Here is a 24,381-nt window from a genome sequence, read left to right on the forward strand (position 1 = left end):
GATAAAATTATCCAAGTTTGTTCATAATATTATCCACGTTGGTGGATAAAATTATCCACTTTGTTGGATAATATTATCCAAGTTTATGGATAAAATTATCCACGTTGGTAGATAAAGTTATCCAAGTTTGTGGATAATATTATTCACGTTTGTGGAAACTATCCACATTAGTGGATAAAATTATCCACATTGCTGGAAAAAATTATCCACATTAATGGATAAATTATCAAAGTTTGTGGACAATATTATCCACGATGGTGGATAGAGTTATCCACGTTGGTGGATAAAGTTATCCACGTTGGTGGATAAAGTTATCCACGTTGGTGGATAAAGTTATCCAAATTAATGGATAAAATTATCCAAGTTTGTTCATATTATTATCCACGTTGGTGGATAAAATTATCCAAGTTTGTTCATAATATTATCCACGTTGGTGGATAAAATTATCCATGTTGGTAGATAAAGTTATCAAAGTTGGCGTATAATATTATGCAAGAATAAAATTATCCACGTTGGTGAATAAAATAATCTACGATGGTGGATAAAATTATCCACGTTGGTGGATAAAATTATCCACATTGGTGGATAAAGTTATCCACGTCGGTGGATAATATTATCTAAGTTGGTGGATAAAATTATCCACGTTGGTGGATAATATTATCCAAGTTGGTGGATAAAATTATCCACGTTGGTAGATAAAGTTATCAAAGTTGGTGTATAATATTATCCAAGAATAAAATTATCCACGTTGGTGAATAAAATAATCTACGATGGTGGATAAAATTATCCACGTTTGTGGATAAAATTATCTACATTGGTGGATAAAATTATCCACATTGGTGGATAACGTTATCCACGTTGGTGGATAATATTATCTATGTTGGTGGATAAAATTATCCACGTTGGTGGATAATATTATCTAAGTTGGTGGATAAAATTATCCACGTTGGTGGATAATATTATCCAAGTTGGTGGATAAAATTATCCAAGTTGGTAGATAAAGTTATCAAAGCTGGTGTATAATATTATCCAAGAATAAAATTATCCACGTTGGTGAATAAAATAATCTACGATGGTGGATAAAATTATCCACGTTAGTGGATAAAACTATCCACGTTGGTGGATAAAATTATCCACGTTTGTGAATAAAATAATATACGTTGGTGGATAAAATTATCCACGTTTGTGAATAAAATAATATACGTTGGTGGCTAAAATTATCTACGTTTGTGGATAAAATTACCCACGTTGGTGGATAAAATTATCCACGTTGATGGATAAAATGCCACGTTGGTGTATAACATTATCTACGTTCTTGAATAAAATAATCTGCACTGGTGGCTAAAATTATCTACATTGGTGGATAAAATTATCCACATTGGTGGATAAAATTATCCACGTTGATGGATAAAATTATCCGCGTTGGTGGATAAAATTATCCACATTGATGGATAATATTTTCCAAGTTGGTGGATAAAATATCCACATTGGTGGATAAAGTTGTCCATGTTTGTGGATAATATTATCCACGTTGGTGGATAAAGTTATCAAAGTTGGTGTATAATATTGTCCACGAATAAAATGATCCACGATGGTGAAAAAATAACCTATGATAGTGGATAAAATTATTAACGTTGGTGGATAAATTTATCCACGTTTTTGTATAAAATTATCGAAGTTGATGAGAAAAAATCTACGTTAGTTGACAAAATTATCTATGTGGGTGAATAATATTTTAAAAGTTGATGGAATAAATTATTCACATTGGTGGATAAAATTTTCCAAGCTTGTGGATACTATTATCCACGTTGCTTTATAAAGTTATCAAAGTTGGTGGAAAAAATTATCTATATTGGTTGATAAAACTATCCACGTTGGTGGATAAGATTATTCACGTTGGTGGATAAAATTATCCACGTTGGTGGAAGAAATTATCAGCCTTGGTGGATAAAATTATCCACGTGTGTGGACAAAATTATCCACTTTGGTTAATATAATTATACACGTTGCTGGATAAAATTATGCACGTTGGTGGAACAAATTATCCACATTGGTAAATAAAATAATCTACGTTGGTGGATAAAATTATCCACGTCGATTGATTAAATTATCCACTGTGGTGGACAAAATTGTTCATGACGATGGTTAAAATTATTCACATTGGTGGATGAAATTATCCACGTTTGTGGATGAAATTATCCACTTTTGCGGATAAAATTATCCAAGTAGGCGAATAAAATAATCTACGTTGGTGGATAAAATTATCCATGTCGTTGGATAAAATTATTCACTTTGGTGAATAAAATCATCATCGTTGGTGCATAAAATTATCGAGGATGGTGGATAAAATTATCCATGTTTTTGTATAAAATTATCCACGTTGGTGGGTAAAATAATTCTCTTGGTGGGTAACAGTTTCAGTGTTGTTTAATAAGATGGTGGAAGTTCATAGGTGAAATTATCCTCATTTTTGTGCATAAAATTATCCACTTTTATGGGAAAAATACCTACGTTTGTTGGATAAAGTAGGCCACTGCTATAAACAACCTGTGTAAGGCAGCGCATAGGATGCCAAACAAAAGACTTAAGAAGCAAACTCGTATATCTTGTCTATCTACATCAATGATGGTCAAGAAGAGAACATTTGTATGGTAAATCGTATGAAAACGTAAAGGCGAGTGCTCATCTTGTTCGTCTATGATCTACAAACATCATTTATTACTTCATCAAATTACTCCCCCCTCAAATTTAGTTTCTCCTTGAATTTTCATGGCGCCTTTTGTGAAATATAACCTTAGAAAAACCTCGATAATATCTGCAATAATTGAAAACAAATACCCCCGAGTCAAGCTTCTTTTCAGCAAGTTTGCTTTGTGTTACTGATATATGGATAAATAAATAGATTTTCAAATATTGTTTATCCACCATATCGTGATGTTGAATGTTGTTGCATGCCACCCTGCTGCATGCATGCATGCTGCTTGTTTTTAGTTGTTAAATGGTTGTGGCAATGTGTGTCTGGTAGGTAGACTTAGGAAGTTATTGGCGATTTATTTTGTTTTTGTTTTCTTTCGCTGGCATTTGTGGATATCTCTGTGGTGTTATACGTTTTTTTTTTTTTGGCTTCATGCATATGAATGAGCCAGGAGGGAGGCGCATTATTCATAATTTCTTTCGGTTATATGTATCTTTTACACCTGAACAGTTGTTAGCTATAGAGGAGGATGTTGTTGTGGTTGTTGTTTTATTACAATTTAAGGGGCAGCTGCTTCGCTCGGTGGTGTCTGTAATCGAAGAATGTTTAATATTTGTTAGTGGGTGAAAATACGTAGATATGCAGGTATGTACCTGCATGTTGGTATGTACAAGATGTCTGGATTTCATTCGATTTACTTTCGTTCATAATTGTATTGTTATTGTTATCTCATATTTCATTGATTAACCGCACAATGCTTTTATGATCGAGATTTTTCGGTCACATTTTTGATATTCAAATCATCATAAATTATGATATCAGTAACTATGAGCTGATGTATTGAAATATGATAAGGGACAGTCGTACATTAGTTTGTTATATTCAAGAGTCTGTACGTACCGGAGGTATTTAAGTCTTCATACAAGTGGTATCGTGCTTCTTTTAGTACACTCTCCAGACTCGGCCTAAAGATAAAGGTCCCATCTTACTGATATTTAAAATAGAAGGGGTGTCCTCATTGATGTGACAGTGACATGGATTTTCTCTATAAGCAATTTGACTTCAGCGAATTCTCTACGGCTAGCAAAAGCTTCATGACGAATTAACGTCTTATCAGTCATAGAAATTCTTCAGCATTTGGTCGACATTTTTATTGCTCCTACTTCAGTTAATTGTGCCTTATCGTCAAATTAAATTGCGTTTTCCTAATTTGGGTGTTATTTGTGAAATTCCTTCCCCCTTGTGGATTTGAAAGTGATTTGGCAGAGATTTTTTGGTATATAGAACAATAAATCGATAAATATTATGGTTACCATCCAGTCGAGTGAGTGGTTAGTAGGGCTTGGTGGAAGAAATTGGTTCGCTTGTTTAACAATATGCTTATCTGTTTGCAGGTTGTTCCATGGATCCATAAATTTCTTCTAATTAAATATATGCAAATAGGTATTACAGCTATCCTGCGCCACATTGTCCTTCACTCAATATTCTGGAAGGTTGAACGAGGGAAATTCTGACCTACAAAAAGTTAACCACGTAGAGATCTCCTTCGAATTAGACATCTCCCAATACCGAGGTGTCAAGCGAACCCGTGCCTTTCGGTGTTTAAGGTTTGTACTAAATCGGAACCTCGTTGTTATCCCGGCGTGCCAACTTAGTATAGATTCTTGTTCTTATTTTCCGCTTAACACCTTGAGGAGCATAGGGCCTCGGTAGTATAGATTGCTGTAAAAATATCATGGTTGTTCCAACAATATAAATGGTTTGCTTCAACAATAAAAATTGTTGCTCCAATAATATGAATGGCTTATTTTATTTAATTGTTGTCTTATTATGACGAAGGTCATTTATTTGTGAGAGTTTTTATTTAATTGAATTAATTGAGCTTATCATGATATCTAGCGAAGTCCACACACATCCAATCAATTTGCTATGATCGTTTCGCTGGTGGTTTTATTCAGCTCATCACGCATATTTAGATGTGCTGCTAGACAAAGGCTGAGTTTGAAAACTTGTTTTGAAGTATTTTTAAGCCGTTTTAGTATCAAGTCATCCTAGTGTCTCTGGTCTTCATAGAATCCATCTTCAAAACACACACATATACAAACGAAGATTATATTTTTTCTTCATTAATTGTAATGTCTTCCAGTTCGGAAGTCTGATAGATTGACAGTGGCTAGAATGCTATGACCTCTACAACATTGTCTGTCTGTTGGAGAGGTCCCAGGTTCAAACCTCAGCCAGGGCAACCGGGCTCATGCTATGAAATTTTATTTAATTGTTGTCTTATTAGGCGAAGGTCATTTATTTCAATACAAAACTCCATAGGTCATGATAGCTCAATTCATTCAATTAAATAAATGGTTAATGTGAGGAACATCATACATTGTTGCTTAAAGAATAAAATGATTGTCTCAACCATTTTATTTACATGACCAGTGCAATATAAATAGTTGATACAAAAATATACATGGTTGATGCAAAAATATACATGTTTCTTGCAACAATATACATGTTTTTTGCAACAATATACATGGCTTCATGTTTGTATATGGTTACAGCTAACATGTTAATTGTTGCAGCAACCCTGTACAATGTTGCAACAATATACATGGTTGCTTTAACAATATAAATGATTCCTGCAACAATGTACATGATAGTTGCAACACCATAAATGTTAGCTGCAACCTGTACATTGTTGCAACAAACATGTATATAACACACACATGTATATTACAAGAAACATTTACATTATTGCAGTAACTTTTATATTGTTGCAACAACAATTTAGATCATGGTTGCTGCAACAATATACATGTTTGATACAACAATGTACAGGGTAGTTGCAACAATATACAGGGTTCTTGCAACAATATACATGGTTGTAGCATTGCTGCAACAATATACATGATTGCTGCAAAAAAAGTACAAGTTCGCTATGTGGTATCTGATGGAATTGCATTTTTCGAATTTCGAAAAAACTGAGTTGTGCCGAATTGTGCTAGGTTTGTGCCAATTTGTACCGAAATTTTTTTTCGAAATTCGAAAAAATGACAGATATTCAACAAAAGATTTTTTCGAAAATTTTTTGGCAGAATTGCAATTTCGAAAAAATTTAAATTTTGCTGAATTGTGCTCATTTGCATCGGAAACATTTTTTCGATATTTCGTACCATTTTCGAAAAACCCGTTATTTTGGAATACATTATAGACTTGCAATTTTCGAATTTCGAAAACACAAAAGTTGTGCTGAATTCTACTCGATTTGTGCCAACTTGTGCCGTTAAAATTGTTCATACAAAAATAATGGTTTTTCGAAATTGTCATATCTTGAAAACGGTTAGACCTAATGAAAAACTTTAACAAGTTGGCACAAATCGAGTAGAATTCAGCACAACGATGTTTTTTTTTCGAAATTCGAAAATTGCAATTCTGTCATATTTTCGAAAAAAAACGGTTTTTTCGAAAATGGTATGAGATATCGAAAAAATTTTTGCGGCATAAATGAGAACAAAGAACAAACTGAGCACAATTCAGCACAACTTTTGTTTTTTCTAAATTCGAAAATTGCAAGTCTGCCATGTATTCGGAAATAACGTTGTAGCAACAATATACATGGTTACTGCACCAATAACATGGTTGAAATCGGATCGAATTCCTATTGAAAGTTATATGGAGTTGTTGTTGTAGCATCTTCTACATGTATGCCTACATTTCATTGATTCGGATTTGCATCCAACTCTAAGTTCCGAAAGGTGGCGTGGATAGGATTAGTCCAAAGTGAGAGTGGAGTTAGGTGAGTTGGGTTGGCTGAGCATTTAAAAAGGTGCAGCGTAGTATACATACCGGTGTCGCATGCTGGGCAGATGTCCTGCGTGCCATCAATCTTGGCCCAGTAAGACGACCCTCGTTAACCTTGACAGCTGTTGTTCTACCGCTACCACGGGTGGTCGGTAATCTTCGAGGACCACATTCACACTATAGGCTCCTAAAGCCTCAGCGACCTATCGCGTTGTATGTGGTTAACAATGGTTCTTTATCCGCACCCCTAGTGCTGCCGGCTAGGGATTTCAGGACCTTGTTCCTGTTTCTCATCTCATCGCAAATACCTGCAGCACGAATTTGGGGTAGTTTGTGGTCGGAATTATTGAACCGTCGATCTGCACATTCAGTGGGAGTTTCATCTGCGCCGTCCATGTGGTGAACGGTGTGGCTGTTGGCTTATTGGTGGATATTTTCATATTCCTCGCGTGGAAGAACTCAACAAGATCAATGAGATAGGCGTTTAGCCTGTCACAAATGCTATCAACGGTGGACCCTGACGCCATGAGCGTACAATTATCCGCGTAAGTAATTAACTTAATTAACGCAATGCCGTCGGGAGGGCGTGGAAATGCTTGGGGAACTCCCTGATTCACTTTACGGGGTTAGGGCTTCTGAATTCCATGTACGATTGGCGACCACACAAATAGTTGGTGACCCAGCGTTTCAGACAAGGCCAAAGGGTAGGTATTCTCGATATTCCCGAGCAAAAGCTTTGGTCAAATCAATGCTGCTATCACTGTTCTGTGGCACGCTTTGTCCTGGTTGAGTCCTCGGCTAATATATGTGGAAATGGCTTGCAGTGCTGTTGTGGTACTATGCTGCTTCCGGAACCCGTGCTGATGATCCGCAACTGGATAACATGCTCTAATGCTGGGGAGGAGTAACGCCTCGAGTATCTTTGCTACTGGTGATAGAAGTGAGGTCGGCCTGTATGATTCACCCTGTACACCTTCCAGGCTTCGGGAACCATTAGGGTGGTTAGCGATAGGTTGAGGACCTTACTTAAACACTCGACTCCCGGGTCATACAGCTGTTTTAGCATCACCATTGAAATTACGTCAGGTCCAAGCGCTTTGTATGATTTTGGGCCTCGGATAACATTTGCAACATCACTAAAATGTGGTGGTTCCTCCTCGGCTGCAAGAGACTGCAAACGACGTAAAACACTTCTCTTCGCCCGGTCGCTATCGGTATTCTAGATAAATTGTCTGCATAAATAAATCACGTACCTCTTCGGATCTGTCATAGCCGTGCCGTTATGCATGAAAGATGTCCGATCATCCTTCTTACCAGGGTTTGATAACCGTTTACCGTTGTCCACAATTTACTACAACAGGCTCCAATGTTGCAGCATTTCATAAGCTCTAGCCACTTTTTTCCGCTTGTGTTCACCGGCTAACCTATTGACATCCACTGTCAGTTCTCTGATTCTGGGGTCACTAGGGTTCGTGCGGCGAAGCTCATCACGCTCATTTGCTAATCACGTCGCATATGCTGGGAAATTAGGTCTTATTTCAGGTATGTAGATTATGTCTCGGAAATTCCTCTATGCTACCCGAACATCAGAGTGCTAAATAAAGTACGCCGTTCAGAAGTTATGAAGTCGAGTGGACTGTTGATGGAGATGAGGATAGGGAGATGGTCCGACCCAAGGGATATGACGGGTTGCCAAGTCACGTCATTCGTCAGACCAGGTGACACGATGGCGAACTATGGCATTCTCCTCTAAAACTGGTGGGCGCGTCATCGTTCAAGGTGCAGAATGTGGAGCTAACTATTTGCTCAGCCAACTCTATGCATCTCTGGTCAATGCTTAGGGTTGAATGCCATAGATTGCAGCATTGAAATCCCCTAGGATCAGCCGGTTATCACCTTCTTACAACTATATTGCTCGGCTGGTAGGCCATCGCCTCCTGCTGCCTTATTATTCTTCAGCCGGTTTATTGCTGTATTTACTTCATCTTGGCCGGGCAGTATACATTCAATACCATCTTCTTGGATTATATCTGTGGTATTTTCGTTGCCTTCGTTAGTATTGGATACCAGCAGTTTGAAAAGACGCTCTTTCCATATTCCGAGCATACTCGATTTTTTCACACTCCCGCATTTCTCTATTTTCCTGCGGAAAAGACGTTTCTCCACTCTCCTTTTCTCCCGCTACCACGCTCGTGCGCTACGCGTTGCTACTGATTGTAGAGTAGCCCTATATGCCGCATTTTTCTTTCGGTAGCAGCACGACACTATTGGTCATACCATGGATTCCTTGGTGGAAGTCTTTGGTATCCAGGTATAGATTTTGCGGATGTTTGCGTGAGTAGAGGTAAGATGATGACTGCTCTTTTGGAGGTGCGACATTAAGAAATTGGGCCAGTTGAGTGGAATATGCTGTGGCTATCCGTTGTATTTACAGCTTACCGATGTCCAACTTCCGTGTTGTGACTGTTCGTGCTTTATTTGCAACGTTTAGACGGGTTCGTACCTTTGCTGTAACAAGGTAGTGGTCCGAGTCTATGTTTGCTCCTCGGAACGATCGTACATCCAAGGTGATCACAAGGTGATTAATTTTATTTCTTGTTATTTGATCTGTAGACAGCCAAGTGCCGTTCCGAATATCGAAATGTTAAAATCTGGTGATGCTAACTAGTGCGTGTTGTTGGGACGCCTTTCCCAATCCATCGTATTTCCTCTATGGCAGTAATGTCGGCCTTGTACTTTTCAAGTATATCTGCCAATGCGTAAACTGCACCTTCTCCATATAGAGTGCGAAAATTCCATGGTCCTTAAAACGTTTGCGGGGGTCGTCAACTCTAGAGGGGTTTGTTTTTCTTTTCTTTCGTTTTTTTATAGTAGGCTGCTTTTTTCTAGGGGAGGGTTACTAACCCGACACCCAAACCCAAGTTTTTAACGTTCTTAAGGGTGAACGTGCGGCATATGTTAGCACACTATCATTAACGGGTGTCAAAAGGCAGCTCCCCAGGTGACATCACAGGGAGGTTAGTGTCCACTTGAGATGAAGAGGGACCAAGATAAATCCTGAGCTTTGCCATGTTAAAGCCGGTCAGGACCGTTCCTTAATATCTTTCATCCCCTATATCACACTATCGTGCGCATAATTTTTGCGAAAAAATTTGAGGGAGTGGGCCGATATGGCCATCTTCAAACTTAAACTAAATTTGGACAAAATATTACCAAAGCCAAATTTTTTTACAAGTCGGATAATCCGTTCGATGGTTATCGTGCGCACCTGATAGACGGACGAACGTAGCTAAATTGACTCCAAATTGTCTGAAACGGTTTTCGTCCAAAGATACTTGGGGTCTAAAACCATTATTTCGATGAGGCACATTTTGCCCGTATAAAAGTGTATACCCTCATTAGCATAAATACTGAGGGTATAATGAAACCAGAAGTCTTGGGTTTTGGGATCCTTAACCCACAGCCCTATCTAATTCCCGCTTATAATCATCAAAAAAGACGTGATGAAGTAATCTCTAATTGGTGGAATTGTTGGAACAAATATTTATTGCAAACAATCATCAATTAAATGATTGCCAAAAACCACGAACAGACCAAAACTATTTTTCGGGGGGCGGTGGAAGGGCTTGTGAACACTTTGTGTGAAAAAGCCATAATTTTTCTCACACAATTACTCAATGGTAAACGGGGGGTCTAGCAAACACGCAAAATAGCATGAAAATACAAGAGTGGCCACTGGTCAGCCACCACTTGAGTGTGGTGCTCTGCTCTGATTGATGGTGGTCAGTCAGTCCATGGTGTTGGTCGGTAAATAATAGAGACGCACGAATTCGCATATTATGTATAAATGAACATTTGTGGCATACAGACCCACATTGTGACAGACACAAATACAATGCATTTCTTTCTATTAGCCACTGTTGGATGCATGGCTGCCTCAATGGCTATTCGATCATGAGGATGATGATGCAACCTGTCGAACTGCACTGAATTCATTGATTGTTTTATTTCTTCGCCAAATGGAATGGAAAAGTCGCATAGTTAATTCGACCACACTGCGGCGATCAGATAATTAAGAAAGCGCCTGACTGGACAGTCAAACCCCCCCTCATTTCACATTATAACAAGCCCTTCTCACCTCCCCTGTGTGTACAAGTGCCTGCCTGCAAATGTGGCTCGTCAATCGAAGTAGCCACTAAATCAAGTGTTTGGAATTTTATAAAAGCAAATGCCGCAACCGGACTGGGCTTTAGTATGGCGAGAAGCGCGCGTGCCTAACAATTATTAAGCCATCAGCAGAGCCAAAGAAAAGTAACAAGTGATAATAAGTGAAATAAAACACTAAGCGGACAAAATAAGTTTTGTGATGTGAAGTAAAAAATAAAAACGTCAAGAAGAAACGAAAAAACCATTAACAAATTCAAAATGAGCCAAGTTTTGAGCCAAGGAAAATAAAAAATAAAGTAAAACCCGAATTTCAACAATAAATGTGTTATCTCTCCCAGAAAAAAAAAACTTAGTTTCTTGAACTAGAAATTCCCAACTTCCAAACATGGCCAAGTGTAACCGGCTATTGTATTTCCTTGTGACCCTGTACCAGCTAACAGAAGTGTTTAAACTTGTCTCAGCCATAGATTGGAATAAAGTTAAACCCATGTATTTAGTGGCCATGCATCCCAAACCCACAAATTCCGCCATGCATGATGCCAACGATGATGAACCGTTGGTGCTGAACTTAGAAACAGACCCCATGCCAGAGAATGATATAACCAAAGAAGCCATGAATCGTATATTTGGCGGCAGTGAAGCTGATTTTGCAAGTTTCCCCTATCAAATTGGATTTCTGCTACAAAGGCCCAAGGGTCTCTATTGGTGTGGTGGTTCGCTGATTTCGCATGAATATGTATTAACAGCGGCCCATTGTGTGGATATGTAGGTGGAATGGAATTATACATTTAAAGGAAGTGCTGTAATTTGTTGTAATTTTTGTGTTTGTTTGTTTGTGTGTCTTAAAGGGCATCCCGTGCTTTGGTCTTTTTGGGTGCCCACGATATTAAAGATCCCCATGAACCTGGACAAATACGCATGATGGTCTATCACCGAGATTTCTATATTTTCCCAACATGGAATCCGCGTAAGCTGAAGGATGATATTGCTATTGTAAGGCTACCGCGATCGGTTAGCTATAATGGTAGGTTGAATAGATTGTTAAATTCTTGTTCTTGGTAAATACTTTTGGAGAACCCAAAAAAAAACTTTTTAAGGAAACAACAAGTAAAAAAGTATCAGTCGGCTTTGCTGATAGAGATGTGAATTGAAACACCTTTTTCCCAAACAACCTATGTTTTTTTGGGGCTCTACTGATTGGGCGTTTCAACTTGCCGACAAAGATATGGATTAGGATAAGATCTCAAAAGTTTTGCGGGGGAGGTACCTAAGGCAATGGACCGACATAGTCTATTTTGGAAGTGTGTCTTATTTTGGGAGTCATTGCTCTCGATAGGACCATTTTATCTGGAAACATGGACTTGCCCACGAAAAACATCATATCGCTGGAAACAGGACTACTAGGAGAACCTTCGGTAAAAATGTCCATAAAATTCTCGCACAGGCCCTTAACCGCTCTTAAACAAAAATGTTTACCATTTGTGTGGGTGATACCCTAGGGAATGGGTCGATAGAGCCCACTTTTGAACCTAAACTAAGTTTGAACAAAATATTTCGAGATCCAACGTTTGGATTGCTCCGTTAATGAGGTATTGCGCTTACCGTTTTAGCGAACATTTTGGAACTTGGGGGAGGTAATATTACGATGTACACAGTGTGGATAAACGCAGTATTCGGTTCGGGAGTTGTCGTGCGCACTAGGGTTTTTTACAGTTTTCAGCTCATTTTCTCAAGAAGCATGGACTTGCCACTTAAAAAACTTGTACCATCGCAATAGGGGCCTTGATTGCAACATGTTTCAAGAAAATTCAAAACGATTCGAGAGGAGGTCCTACCCTGCACTTTTCCGAAATTTTGTGCGGCAGGTACCCGAAGGAGTGTATCGATAGAGTCAATATTGGGACATGATCTATGTCTATGTCAAATCGGTTACTACCTTTAAAAGTTATCGTGCGCACATTTTTTTTTTGTACAATACATCTCTCTGAAATTGTTTTCAAATAAAAACTATATATGGACTGATAGCTATCCGCGAGACCTTTAATTTAAGCCTGCTTTCATCCGCCCATCTTTTATAGTTCTGGCACAATGGGATGTTATGTTCAATGTGTATTTCATAGATGGGCCCAAGGTAGATCCCTTAAATCGGAAAATACAGATCTCTGAAATTGCTTTCAAATAAAACCTGTGTATGAACTGATAGCTATTCAAGAGGCCTTTAATTTAAGCCAAGTTTCGTCCGCCCATCTTTTATAGTTTTTGCACAATGGGCTATTATGCTCAGTGTCTATACATATGTCCAATATGGTTATATTCATATGAAATGCTAAAAAAAAAATATAAACGCTTACTTTCGCGCCAAAATTGTTTTCAAATAAAACCTATGTATGAGCTGATAGCTATCCGAGAGACCTTTAATTTGAGCCTGGTTTCATCCGCCCATCTTTTATAGTTCTGGCACAATGGGCTGTTATGTTCAATGTCTATTTCATAGATGGGCCCAAGGTAGATCCCTTAAATCGCAAAGTACAAATCTCTGAAATTGTTTTCAAATAAAACCTATATATGGACTGATAGCTATCCGAGAGACCTTTAATTTGAGCTTGGTTTCATCCGCCCATCTTTTATAGTTCTGGCACAGTGGGCTGTTATGTTCAGTGTCTATTTCATAGATGGGCCCAAGGTAGATCCCTTAAATCGCAAAGTACAAATCTCTGAAATTGTTTTCAAATAAAACCTATATATGGACTTATAGCTATCCGAGAGACCTTTAATTTGAGCCTGGTTTCATCTCCACATCTTTTATAGTTTTGGCACAATGGGTTATGTTCAGTGTATATTTCTTAAATGGGCCCAAGGTAGATGTGGGAGTAATAAATGAAACCAAAACAGCGGAAACGCTTGGTTTTGGGATCCGTCATTACAACAAAATCTGCAATATTATCCCATTTTCCGAAATGCCATTTCTTGAATATGATCGTTGTTTTTGGAACGTAGAAGCTTGAAATTTTGCCAGAGCATGTATTTAAACTTTATGTATCAGATCCCATCAAAAAACTAATTTCGATTTGCGTGTGGGTTTCGTCTTCGGGCTTTTTGGTGACGATATACATACCCTCGTTAGCATAAATGCTGAGGGTATAAAAAATTATTAGTCGGCTTTGCCGACAGAGATATACCCTTAGCCTGTGTTATTTGATATCAGGTACAAAACCGAAATAGGGCGACGTAGGGGATGAAAGATACCAAGCAACCAGGATATATCTTCGTGTCTACCTCATCTCAAGTGAACACTGACCTCCCCGTGGTGACACGTAGGTAGCTGCCTTTAACACGCGTTAAAGGTAGTGAGCTAACATGTGCCGCGCGTCGGGTTAGAAACCCTCCCCCAGGAAAAGCATCGTACTATGAAAAAAGAGAAACAATTCGCTCTAAAGTTGACGAACCCCGCAAACGTTTTAAGGACAATGATCTGCAACTGGAATATTTAAACTCTTTATAGAGAAGGTGCAGTTTACGCACAGGCAAATGTACTGGAATAGTACAAGGCCGATATTACTGCCTTATAGGAAACACGATGTATTGGGAAAGGCGTCACAACAACAACTAAAGGCGAAGCACTGTATTACATGAGATAAAGCAAGAGTTTGATTGCGGAATTGTAGTTGTTCGGAGGTTAAAACATGTGGTCTTCAGTTTCAACCCAGTGAACGGAAGACTTGCTACAATGCGGATAAAAGCAAAATCCTTCAACATTAGCTTTATTTGCGCTCATGCTCAAAAAAACATGGTAGTTAACAGTATAAGATTTAAGCATCTCGATATTCATAAGGGCACCTGGCTGTATCCAGATGAAAGAACAAGAAATCAAATTGATCACGTTGTGATAGATGGAAGACATTTGTCGAGCGTGTTGGATGTACGATCATTTCGAGGAGTAATCATAGACTCGGACCACTACCTTGTTGCAGCAAAGGTACGTACCCGTCTAAACGTTGCAAATAAAGCACGAACAGACACAACGCGGAAGTTGGACATCGTTAAGTGGCAAACACAACAGATAGCAATAGCATAGTCCACTCAACTAGCTCCGTCCCGGTAACATATCAGCAAAATGGCAAAATATTGGATACTGAAGGCCTCCGCCAAGAAAATCATGGTATGGTCAGGAGTATTGTGCAACGCGTAGCGCATGAGAGGAATGGGGCGGAAGTGTGAAAAACTCGAATGAAGTCCGAAAATTCTACCAAAGAGTGATGGCTGATGGCTTTGGTACAGGATACAGATAGTGTGCTCAGGATATGGAAAGAGAATTTTTCCAAACTGTTGGTACCCAATAGTAGCGAAGACGACGAAGATACCACAGCTGGTATTGAATGTATACCGCCCGGCCAACATGAGATAAAGATAGCATACTGAAGAATAATAAGGCTGTAGGAGCCAACGCCTTACCAGCCGAGCTGTTCAAAACCGGAGGCGACACACTGATAAGGTGTATGCATCAGCTAGTTAGTATCATCTGGCAGGAATATAGAAAATAACCAATCACTAAGCAAGATCCTGGAGAAGATACATCGGACCTGCTTACTAAGAGTCACTTCCGCTTACCGTACAATTTCAAGATCAGCCTTATCGGTTCTTGCTGGAATACCACCGATATCAATGATATTAGAAGAAAGAAAATATATATTCAATCAACGCAAGCTATTACCGAATGGACACAACAATACTTAAATTCGTGTAATCTAGGAAGATGCCAGTAATTTTTGGTGCCTATCTTCATAGGTTGCAAATAAACGATACTTCAACATGCGAACTTTTTTGCGGAAATGAAGCCAGCGCTGAACACACAATTCCCATGTGTAAATATTGGGAAACAAAGAGATCTTTACACGGAGTTAATGCTCAGGTAACCGCAGGTATTAATGAAGTATTTAGCCAAATAATGGAGTCGTACTAGAAATGGAGAAAATATGCTGCTTTCATCCAAGAAATATTGGCAAAATCGAACCCCTAAACCCAAGAAAGACCATCTTTACGTTGATTATAAAGCATCCATCGACAGCCATATACCTTCAAAGGTATTCCAAATTATGTCTGATTTTGGTATCCCCGCAAAGCTCTTTCGGCTTTGTAAGATGAGAGTAACTGATAATCGGCCCTCAGTTAAAATAGGAAAGAATCTCCCCGAAGAATTTATTACCAAAAGAGTTTTCAAACAAGGAGATGGCCTGTAGTGTGATCTCTTTAACATCCTGTTGTAAAAGGTTATGCGAGAGGCGAAGTTCAAAAGAAGTGGAACAATATATACAAACAGTTTATGCCGACGACATTGTCATCAAGGATTGATCGGTAAAAGCCGAAAGGGAATCTGCTAAAGTCGGTCTGGCAGTAAACGGCGATAAAAGCAAGTTGATTGTAACGAATCGTAATACGACCACAGATCTCGCAAACATTTTGAATTTTGGTACATACAATTTTGGGGAAGTAAAAGACTTCATCTACCTCGGCACCGTCATAAGCACAACTAACAACATCAGTTGTGAAATAAGAAAAAGAATAGTGTTGGCCAACATATGCTACTTTGGGCTAAGTAAGCAGTTAAAGAATAAAGCCAAATCTCTGGTTGATATGGGCAATGTTGATTGGAGTGTTTTTCTTTTTTCCAATGGGACTTCAGGCATTCGAAGGCTTTTGGTTAGTCATTCAGAGCTACAGATAGTTCTTCAAAATCTTCAGCGTCCAACAATTCACTACTGAACCAAGGATCCAGCCATGAGTGTGAAATGAATGAATGAACGCAACCTGCTCCGAGTTTCTGGTATCAGAATAAACGCAAGAAGAGCTAGAATGGCACGAGAGTTCCAGCGTGCATTGCAAATATTTGGTACTGGCAACGGATGAACTTGAGTGTGGCGTTGTTGTTGTAACATGATTGTATGTTAGTTTCCCGGCTTTATCGCAAGGTCTAGGATGTGGCTGCGTCAATTTGTTGTAATCACGCTACTGGAGTTAGTGGAGTAAGATCGGCAGGGCCGTTGAAAAAGTGCAGTGTGTCGTGCAGGCCTTTACCTCGTGCTGGACAGATGTTTAGCAGGGTGTCATCAATCCAGGTTCGTCGTGGCAGCTGACGTTCTTCAGCAAGATGGGGATGTTCTGATGTTTGATACGCTGACCTGGGGTTCTTTCTTGTAACGTTGGACCTATCATTCTAGATCATGAAGATCCCTCCTGACATGCATACGTGGCGGAGTTCTATCCACCGTATGGTGATTGGAAAGACTCTCACGGTTACAACGAGAGTAGGGCATTGTGTTGCCGTACTGGAAGAATCTTTGACTCCTCATGTGGATAGTCCACTAATGACATGAAACAGCACCTCGTTGCATTTCTCTATCAGCTTGTCGCTGATAGCTGTGGCGTATGCGGGCGACATGAAAATGCTATCGAACGTTACCACTAGTAGTTAGTGGTCGGAATTCTGTTAGCATCGACCAGCTCTCTGCTCTTCTACTTAGCCTATATGGTGAAAAAAGTGGCCGCAGACTTTGTGTCGGATATTTGCAAATTCCTCGCGTGGAAAATATGAGTTACAAATGACATTAGGTAGTATACCGGACACAAAAGTCGTACAATCATCAGCTGAAGTAAGAATCTTGAAGCTGTCTGGAAGGGATTGAAGACAGGAAAGATAAAGGGGGCCAGAGATATTACTCCACCTTGCGGAACTCCATTTGTCACGAAAAACTGGCGTCCACACATATAATAGATTATCCCACGTTTCAAACATGGCGGGGGCCTCAAACAGCGTGGATCAGTATCACCGTTCTACACGGCCTGTTCTTGTTGAATACTCGACTAATATGGAAATGCCGTGCAGCGGTGTTGTCGTGCTGTGCTGTTTACGGAACCCCTGCTGATCGGCATCTGGATAGCTATTTCAAACGTTAGGGAGTACTAAAGTCAGGGGTCTTTGCTAAGAGCGACAAAAGCGAAATCGGTCTGCACAATTCACCTTTGCTGGTATTCTTGTCCGGCTTCAGTAGCGGCACCACCCTGCTCATTTTCCAGATTTCAGGAACGATGTGGGTGGCTATCGACAGGTTGAGAACTTTAGTGGGATACTAGACTCCCGGCACATCCAGCTATTTCAGCATTACTATGGAAATTCCCTCAGGGCCCAACGCTTTGATTAACTTAGCGTTCCTGTTGACATTCACAATATCATCCATTGTAAATTGTGGTGATTTATCCTCGGCAGGATGAAATCTAATTCGTTGTAGTACTCTTCTCTTCGTCCTGTCACTAAAGGGGTGCTCGACAAACTGTCGACTGCAATAACTTGCGCCCCTCATCGGATCAGTCAGCGTTACATTGCCAAACGTGACTGAGGTCCTGTCTTCCGTCTGTCCAGAGTTCGAGAGTGATTTAACCGTTGCCCAGCTTCGATGATGAAAGTCTTCAGATGATTTCCGCTTATGCTTACAGACCAACATGTTAGCTTCCAGTGCCAGCTCTCTCACTCTATGGTTTATGGGGTTGGCAGGGCGAAGCTCATCACGTCCATTTGCTTATCCCTTCGCCTCTGCTGGGAAATCTGATCTCACTTCGGGTATTCGACCAGCAGGTAGTGATCATGTCTCGGGACGTCCTGTCTGTTACCCGAGCATCAGAAGAGTTGGGCAGATCTCTGAAACGGTGATTAGTTAACTCTTTGAAACTAGGCCAATTAGCTTTACCATTATTGATAAAAGAGCAGAAGACCGATGATGACCTAATGCCACATATTATGAAAAGTCCCATTAAATCCCCCCAAGACCAAACGATTATTACCTTCCAAATGCCGGCTAAAGTTGAGACTATAGCTTGGAGAGATAAGTCTGTATTGAGAAGACTATTGGTCTGTTCCAGTACTGCAAGAATCTACTAATTTTTACAGGTGCAGGTTGTGGAACAGAGCAAATAGGAAAGCTAATGCCCCTAGTGTACGATCCTTCTACAGTACGATTCGTGCACCGTCACCATGATATTCTTCCGACTCATGAAGACCACTTTTTTCACAATTAATCAGCTATATTTTTACTTTATTTTTTTGTAAATTTGGTTTTCAAAATGTAATAGGGTCTACACATGAAATTTGGAACTTCGAAATTTGCTACCATAAAATACTTCTTTTCAGCCTAAACGTGTAATAAAAACAAGTGAGAAAAGGCTATAGTCGGTACGGGGCCGACTATGTGATACCCTACACCACTACCTCTGTGAATATTCTTTTCACTCGAAAACATTTATTTTATGGAGATACGAAAGTTTTCACCTCTCTGGCTTTTATACCAAATGACTTAAGGCGAACTGAACCAAAATAATTAATATTTAATCACAGACTAATAAATTTATAGACGTTTATTTGCTCTCAGCATTTATCTTCGAAATTTTCGAAAATTGGTAGATGGCGTTAGTAGTTTTATTTAAAGTTACTATAGATTTTAAACTATTTATTCTGATAAAAGACAAAATATGGATAATCTTTGGCCAGATCAACATCCTCATATAAACAAATCCAAAAAAATATTGTAATTTGCCCTAAAACATTGTGCAATTGTGTGAAAAGATTAGGTACTTTGCATACCGGCGACACCTACAAAAAAGAAGCACACTACAATTCTCTTTGTCTATGAATTTATTAGTCTATGATTTAATTTCATATTTGACTACTGTCGACATCACCAACATCAATAGGCTTCTATCTCTGTAGTTCCGACCTGTAGTGTGATGGCAGAAAAAGTGGAAAAAGGGATGTATTAACGACTATTGCGATATCTCTATTATTTGATTACCTACGCCAACCTACTAATAATTTCAAAGATGCGATTTTCTACTTTCTTAGTCAGGCTTTGCTTTTAGAAGGTCCCCAACCAAAGGTGTGATATCCGTCATTATTATTAAAATCGCAAAAATGAGAAGTTGGGTTTTATTAGCGACTATTGCGATATCTTCGTTGTTAGACCACCTACGACAACCTACGTTACATTGTTGTAAAAGTGATATTTTATACTTTCATTGCCAGGTTTTGCTTTTTGTAGACCCCTTATAGACGCTGAGATATTTGCTTTGGAATAAAATTTTGACTTTTTCTCCAAATAAAGTTTTTGCTCATTCCGACCCCTAAATATTATCCGACCATCATCAAAATCAATAGGCTTCTTCCTCTGTAAGACCACCATTAACCTTGAAATTTCGTGACGATCCGATCAAAATTGCGCCCAGTAGTGTGATTTACAAAAAAATGGAAAAAATGGGATGTATTATCGGATATTGCGATATCTCCGTTATTTGGTCACATACGCCGACCTAGTTTGCATCATTGTAAAGATGGGATCTTCTACTTTCATAGTAAGGCTTTGCTTTTGGAAAGTATCCAACCAATGCTGTGATATTCGTCATTATAACTAAAATCGCAAAAATGAACATTTGGGTTTAATTTGCTACTATTGTGATATCTTCGTTGTTTGATCACCCACGAGAACCTACTTTACATCGTTAGAAAGGTGATATTTTCTACTATCATTGTCAGGTTTTGCTTTTGGTATATCCCTTATAGGAGCTGAGATATTAGCTTTGGAAAAAAACGTTGTCTTTTATCCAAATAAGTTTTTTGCCCATTCCGACCCCTAAATATTATTCGACCCTCACCAAAATCAATAGGCTTCTTCCTCTGTAGGACCCCAAATAACCACCAAAATGTCGTGCCGATCCGATCAAAATTGCGACCTGTAGCGTGATTACAAAAAAATGGAAAAATGGGATGTATTACCGACTATTGCGATATATCCGTTATTTGGCCACCTACGCCGACCTAGTTTGCATCATTGTAAAGATGCGAACTTCTACTTTCATAGTCAGGCTTTGCTTTTGAAAAGTTCCCAACCAAAGCTGTGATATTCGTCATTATAATTAAAATAGCAAGAATGAAAATTTGGGTTTTATTTGCGAATATTGTCATATCTTCGTTGTTTGATCACCTACGAGAACTTAGTTTACATCATTGGAAAGGTGATATTTTTTACTTTTATTGTCAGGTCTTGCTTTTGGTATACCCCATATAGAAGCTGAGATATTCGCTTTGGAAAAAAACGTTGTCTTTTTATCCACATAAGTTTTTTGCCCATTCCGACCCTGAATATTATCCGACCATCACCAAAATTAATAGGCTTCTTCCCCTCCGGGACCCTCATCAACACACAATTTCGTGACGATCCGATCAAAATTGCGACCTCCAGCGTGATTACAAGGTTTAGATGGACAGACGGACGGACGGACACACATAGCCAGATCGACTCAGCTCGTCGAGACATTCATTTTTGCATATATAAGTATGGGTCTACGACCATTATTTCGATGCGTTACAAACTTTTTGGGCAAAACCAACTTATAATACCCTCCCCACATAGTGGTGTAGGGTATAATAAAACTTCAATGGATAATCCAAAAGGAAGGGCAAACATGAAGAACGATTGTCGTCCTCACAAGTTCAACAAAGTTCTCGGATCGTTATAATGGACATGTCAGCATGTCAGCTAGAGGAAGTCAATACTTCCTGAGATATGTGCACCGAAATGTCAACAAGAATATTGTTTACTCTCGTATCAAAGATTCCAAATATAATATCTTTTTAACGACTTTTATTTAACTGATTATAAAAAATATTCTATTTGTTTTAGAAAGAATTCAACCGATTCAACTGCCCAAACGTGATTATGAATATCGGACATTTGAAGATAAACTGGGTGTAGCATCGGGATGGGGCCGTTATGCCACAGGGGTGCATGCGATCAGCAATGTGTTGCGCTATGTTCAGTTGCGCATCGTCAACGGCAGAACATGTAAGAATAATTTCCCTCTCTCCTATCGTTCGACAAACATCTGCACCAGTGGACGTTATCAAAAATCCACCTGCAACGGAGACTCTGGTGGTCCGCTGGTACTGCAACGACGCACTTCACGGAAACGTGTATTAGTTGGTATCACCTCTTTTGGTAGCATCTTTGGTTGTGATCGTGGTTATCCGGCGGCCTTTACTAAAGTTGCTTCGTACCTAGATTGGATTGTGGATATAACTGGCATAGATCCTAGTTTAGATGTTGCCGATGCTATACGTTTACAAAAACGACCAAAGGATCATTATTATTATGGTGGTAAAACGAAATATACGACAACAAAACAAAAGAAACCTACCAGATTGCCAACACCTTCGGTGGAGGATGAAGATAGTTTTGACATTGAAGATGAATCGGAAGAAATTGGTGTTATAAACACCTCAAATCGTAAATATCCAGATGCTGAATTATTTTCAATGCATTTAAGTCAAAAGAAATTCACAAGGTCATCAACGATGCCTAAAAATAGTACGAAGAAGAAGACGAAGAATAAATAATAGTTTACGTAGAAATAAGTGTTAGTCGATAAACGAATTTGGGTCTGTTTATATTTTTAAATAAAAATAAATTGTTAATATTAAGTGAAATAAATGTTTGTTTAATTGGGAAACTTTGGAACGGTCTTTTGCAAATTTTACCATTAAAAACAAGTACTGGGCATGAGATTTTGTTCGTCAAAAAAGACCAATTGTAAATTTGTTTTGTAAACAAATGACGACTAAAATTCCATTAAATACAATTACAGAAACATAAGGAAAACGTGGATTGTTCATGATATTGAACAAGCAGTATATGGCTAAACAGCTAACCTACTGCGGAAAACGGTGACACAAAAGTCCAAAAAAACAAACAAAATATTTATGTCAACTATTCGTCAGCTTTTTACCTATTTGAGAGTCTTTTGGAAAAAGAATTTAAAAAATTGTGCATTTGTCACTTTTCATGGATTGCGGCTAGTTGTGTTTACCATAACCATGTCACCTAACCTGATATTATTGCAACATTTTAAACTTGAAGTGAAGAAACTTCACAATGGAAATCATTTCAAAAAAAGTTATTTCAAGTAAAAGTTTTATTGGCAAAAAACAATTAACAATAAACAAAAAAATGTACTCTAACTTTTGAACGGAGACTCCACAATTGCGTGATGGAAGCAAAAACTGGTTCTACGTTTAATTAGGTAATATGAAATACAATTATGGAAGACAAATACAAAAAGCCTATTATTGTATGTACATGTGCTTTAAAATAGGTGTATACAGTTGGACAATAGAGCCACATAATTTGAATTGCCTATTCCATTGAAAATCTGTCAAATAAATTACTTATTTACCAATAACAACCAAGAAATCCACGCCTAATATCCTCTTTGCTGGCTTGTAAAAAATCTTTAAAAAATCCACGCCTAATATCCTCTTTGCTGGCTTGTAAAAAATCTTTAAAAAATCCACGCCTAATATCCTCTTTGCTGGCTTGTAAAAAATCTTTAAAAAATCCACGCCTAATATCCTCTTTGCTGGCTTGTAAAAAATCTTTAAAAAATCCACGCCTAATATCCTCTTTGCTGGCTTGTAAAAATCTTTAAAAAATCCACGCCTAATATCCTCTTTGCTGGCTTGTAAAAAATCTTTAAAAAATCCACGCCTAATATCCTCTTTGCTGGCTTGTAAAAAATCTTTAAAAAATCCACGCCTAATATCATCTTTGCTGGCTTGTAAAAAATCTTTAAAAAATCCACGCCTAATATCCTCTTTGCTGGCTTGTAAAAAATCTTTAAAAAATCCACGCCTAATATCCTCTTTGCTGGCTTGTAAAAAATCTTTAAAAAATCCACGCCTAATATCCTCTTTGCTGGCTTGTAAAAAATCTTTAAAAAATCCACGCCTAATATCCTCTTTGCTGGCTTGTAAAAAATCTTTAAAAAATCCACGCCTAATATCCTCTTTGCTGGCTTGTAAAAAATCTTTAAAAAATCCACGCCTAATATCCTCTTTGCTGGCTTGTAAAAAATCTTTAAAAAATCCACGCCTAATATCCTCTTTGTTGGCTTGTAAAAAATCTTTAAAAAATCCACGCCTAATATCCTCTTTGCTGGCTTGTAAAAAATCTTTAAAAAATCCACGCCTAATATCCTCTTTGCTGGCTTGTAAAAAATCTTTAAAAAATCCACGCCTAATATCCTCTTTGCTGGCTTGTAAAAAATCGTTAAAAAATCCACGCCTAATATCCTCTTTGCTGGCTTGTAAAAAATCTTTAAAAAATCCACGCCTAATATCCTCTTTGCTGGCTTGTAAAAAATCTTTAAAAAATCCACGCCTAATATCCTCTTTGCTGGCTTGTAAAAAATCTTTAAAAAATCCACGCCTAATATCCTCTTTGCTGGCTTGTAAAAAATCTTTAAAAAATCCACGCCTAATATCCTCTTTGCTGGCTTGTAAAAAATCTTTAAAAAATCCACGCCTAATATCCTCTTTGCTGGCTTGTAAAAAATCTTTAAAAAATCCACGCCTAATATCCTCTTTGCTGGCTTGTAAAAATCTTTAAAAAATCCACGCCTAATATCCTCTTTGCTGGCTTGTAAAAAATCTTTAAAAAATCCACGCCTAATATCCTCTTTGCTGGCTTGTAAAAAATCTTTAAAAAATCCACGCCTAATATCCTCTTTGCTGGCTTGTAAAAAATCTTTAAAAAATCCACGCCTAATATCCTCTTTGCTGGCTTGTAAAAAATCTTTAAAAAATCCACGCCTAATATCCTCTTTGCTGGCTTGTAAAAAATCTTTAA

At 38.4% G+C, this 24,381-nt stretch overlaps 1 protein-coding gene across 2 annotated transcripts; it reads left to right on the forward strand.

Moving 5' to 3' along the window:
- The first annotated feature begins 10,530 nt into the window (after positions 1-10,530).
- LOC141400836 (brachyurin-like) lies at positions 10,531-22,188 on the forward strand. Of its 2 annotated transcripts, XM_073980402.1 has the most exons (4): positions 10,763-11,425; positions 11,509-11,684; positions 21,382-21,696; positions 21,760-22,188. In XM_073980402.1, exons 1-4 carry the CDS (start codon positions 11,046-11,048, stop codon positions 22,092-22,094), a joined length of 1,206 nt encoding a protein of 401 aa, XP_073836503.1. In that variant the 5' UTR covers positions 10,763-11,045; the 3' UTR covers positions 22,095-22,188. The 2 variants fall into 2 exon arrangements, with proteins under 2 accessions (XP_073836502.1, XP_073836503.1); XM_073980401.1 differs by having other exon boundaries at positions 10,531-11,425; positions 21,382-22,188.
- Positions 22,189-24,381: the final 2,193 nt, after the last annotated feature.

Source organism: Musca autumnalis, unplaced genomic scaffold (assembly GCF_047663935.1).
Source record: "Musca autumnalis isolate F117 unplaced genomic scaffold, ASM4766393v1 scaffold_4, whole genome shotgun sequence".
NCBI lineage: Eukaryota > Metazoa > Arthropoda > Insecta > Diptera > Muscidae > Musca > Musca autumnalis.

Excerpts from the sequence above, each read along its gene's own strand:
- LOC141400836 (XM_073980401.1), top strand. The coding sequence starts at position 11,046 with ATGGCCAAGTGTAACCGGCTATTGTATTTCCTTGTGACCCTGTACCAG. Across the intron at positions 11,426-11,508 it reads GCGGCCCATTGTGTGGATAT|GGCATCCCGTGCTTTGGTCT; the intron begins GTAGGTGGAATG and ends TGTGTCTTAAAG. Across the intron at positions 11,685-21,381 it reads GCGATCGGTTAGCTATAATG|AAAGAATTCAACCGATTCAA; the intron begins GTAGGTTGAATA and ends TATTTGTTTTAG.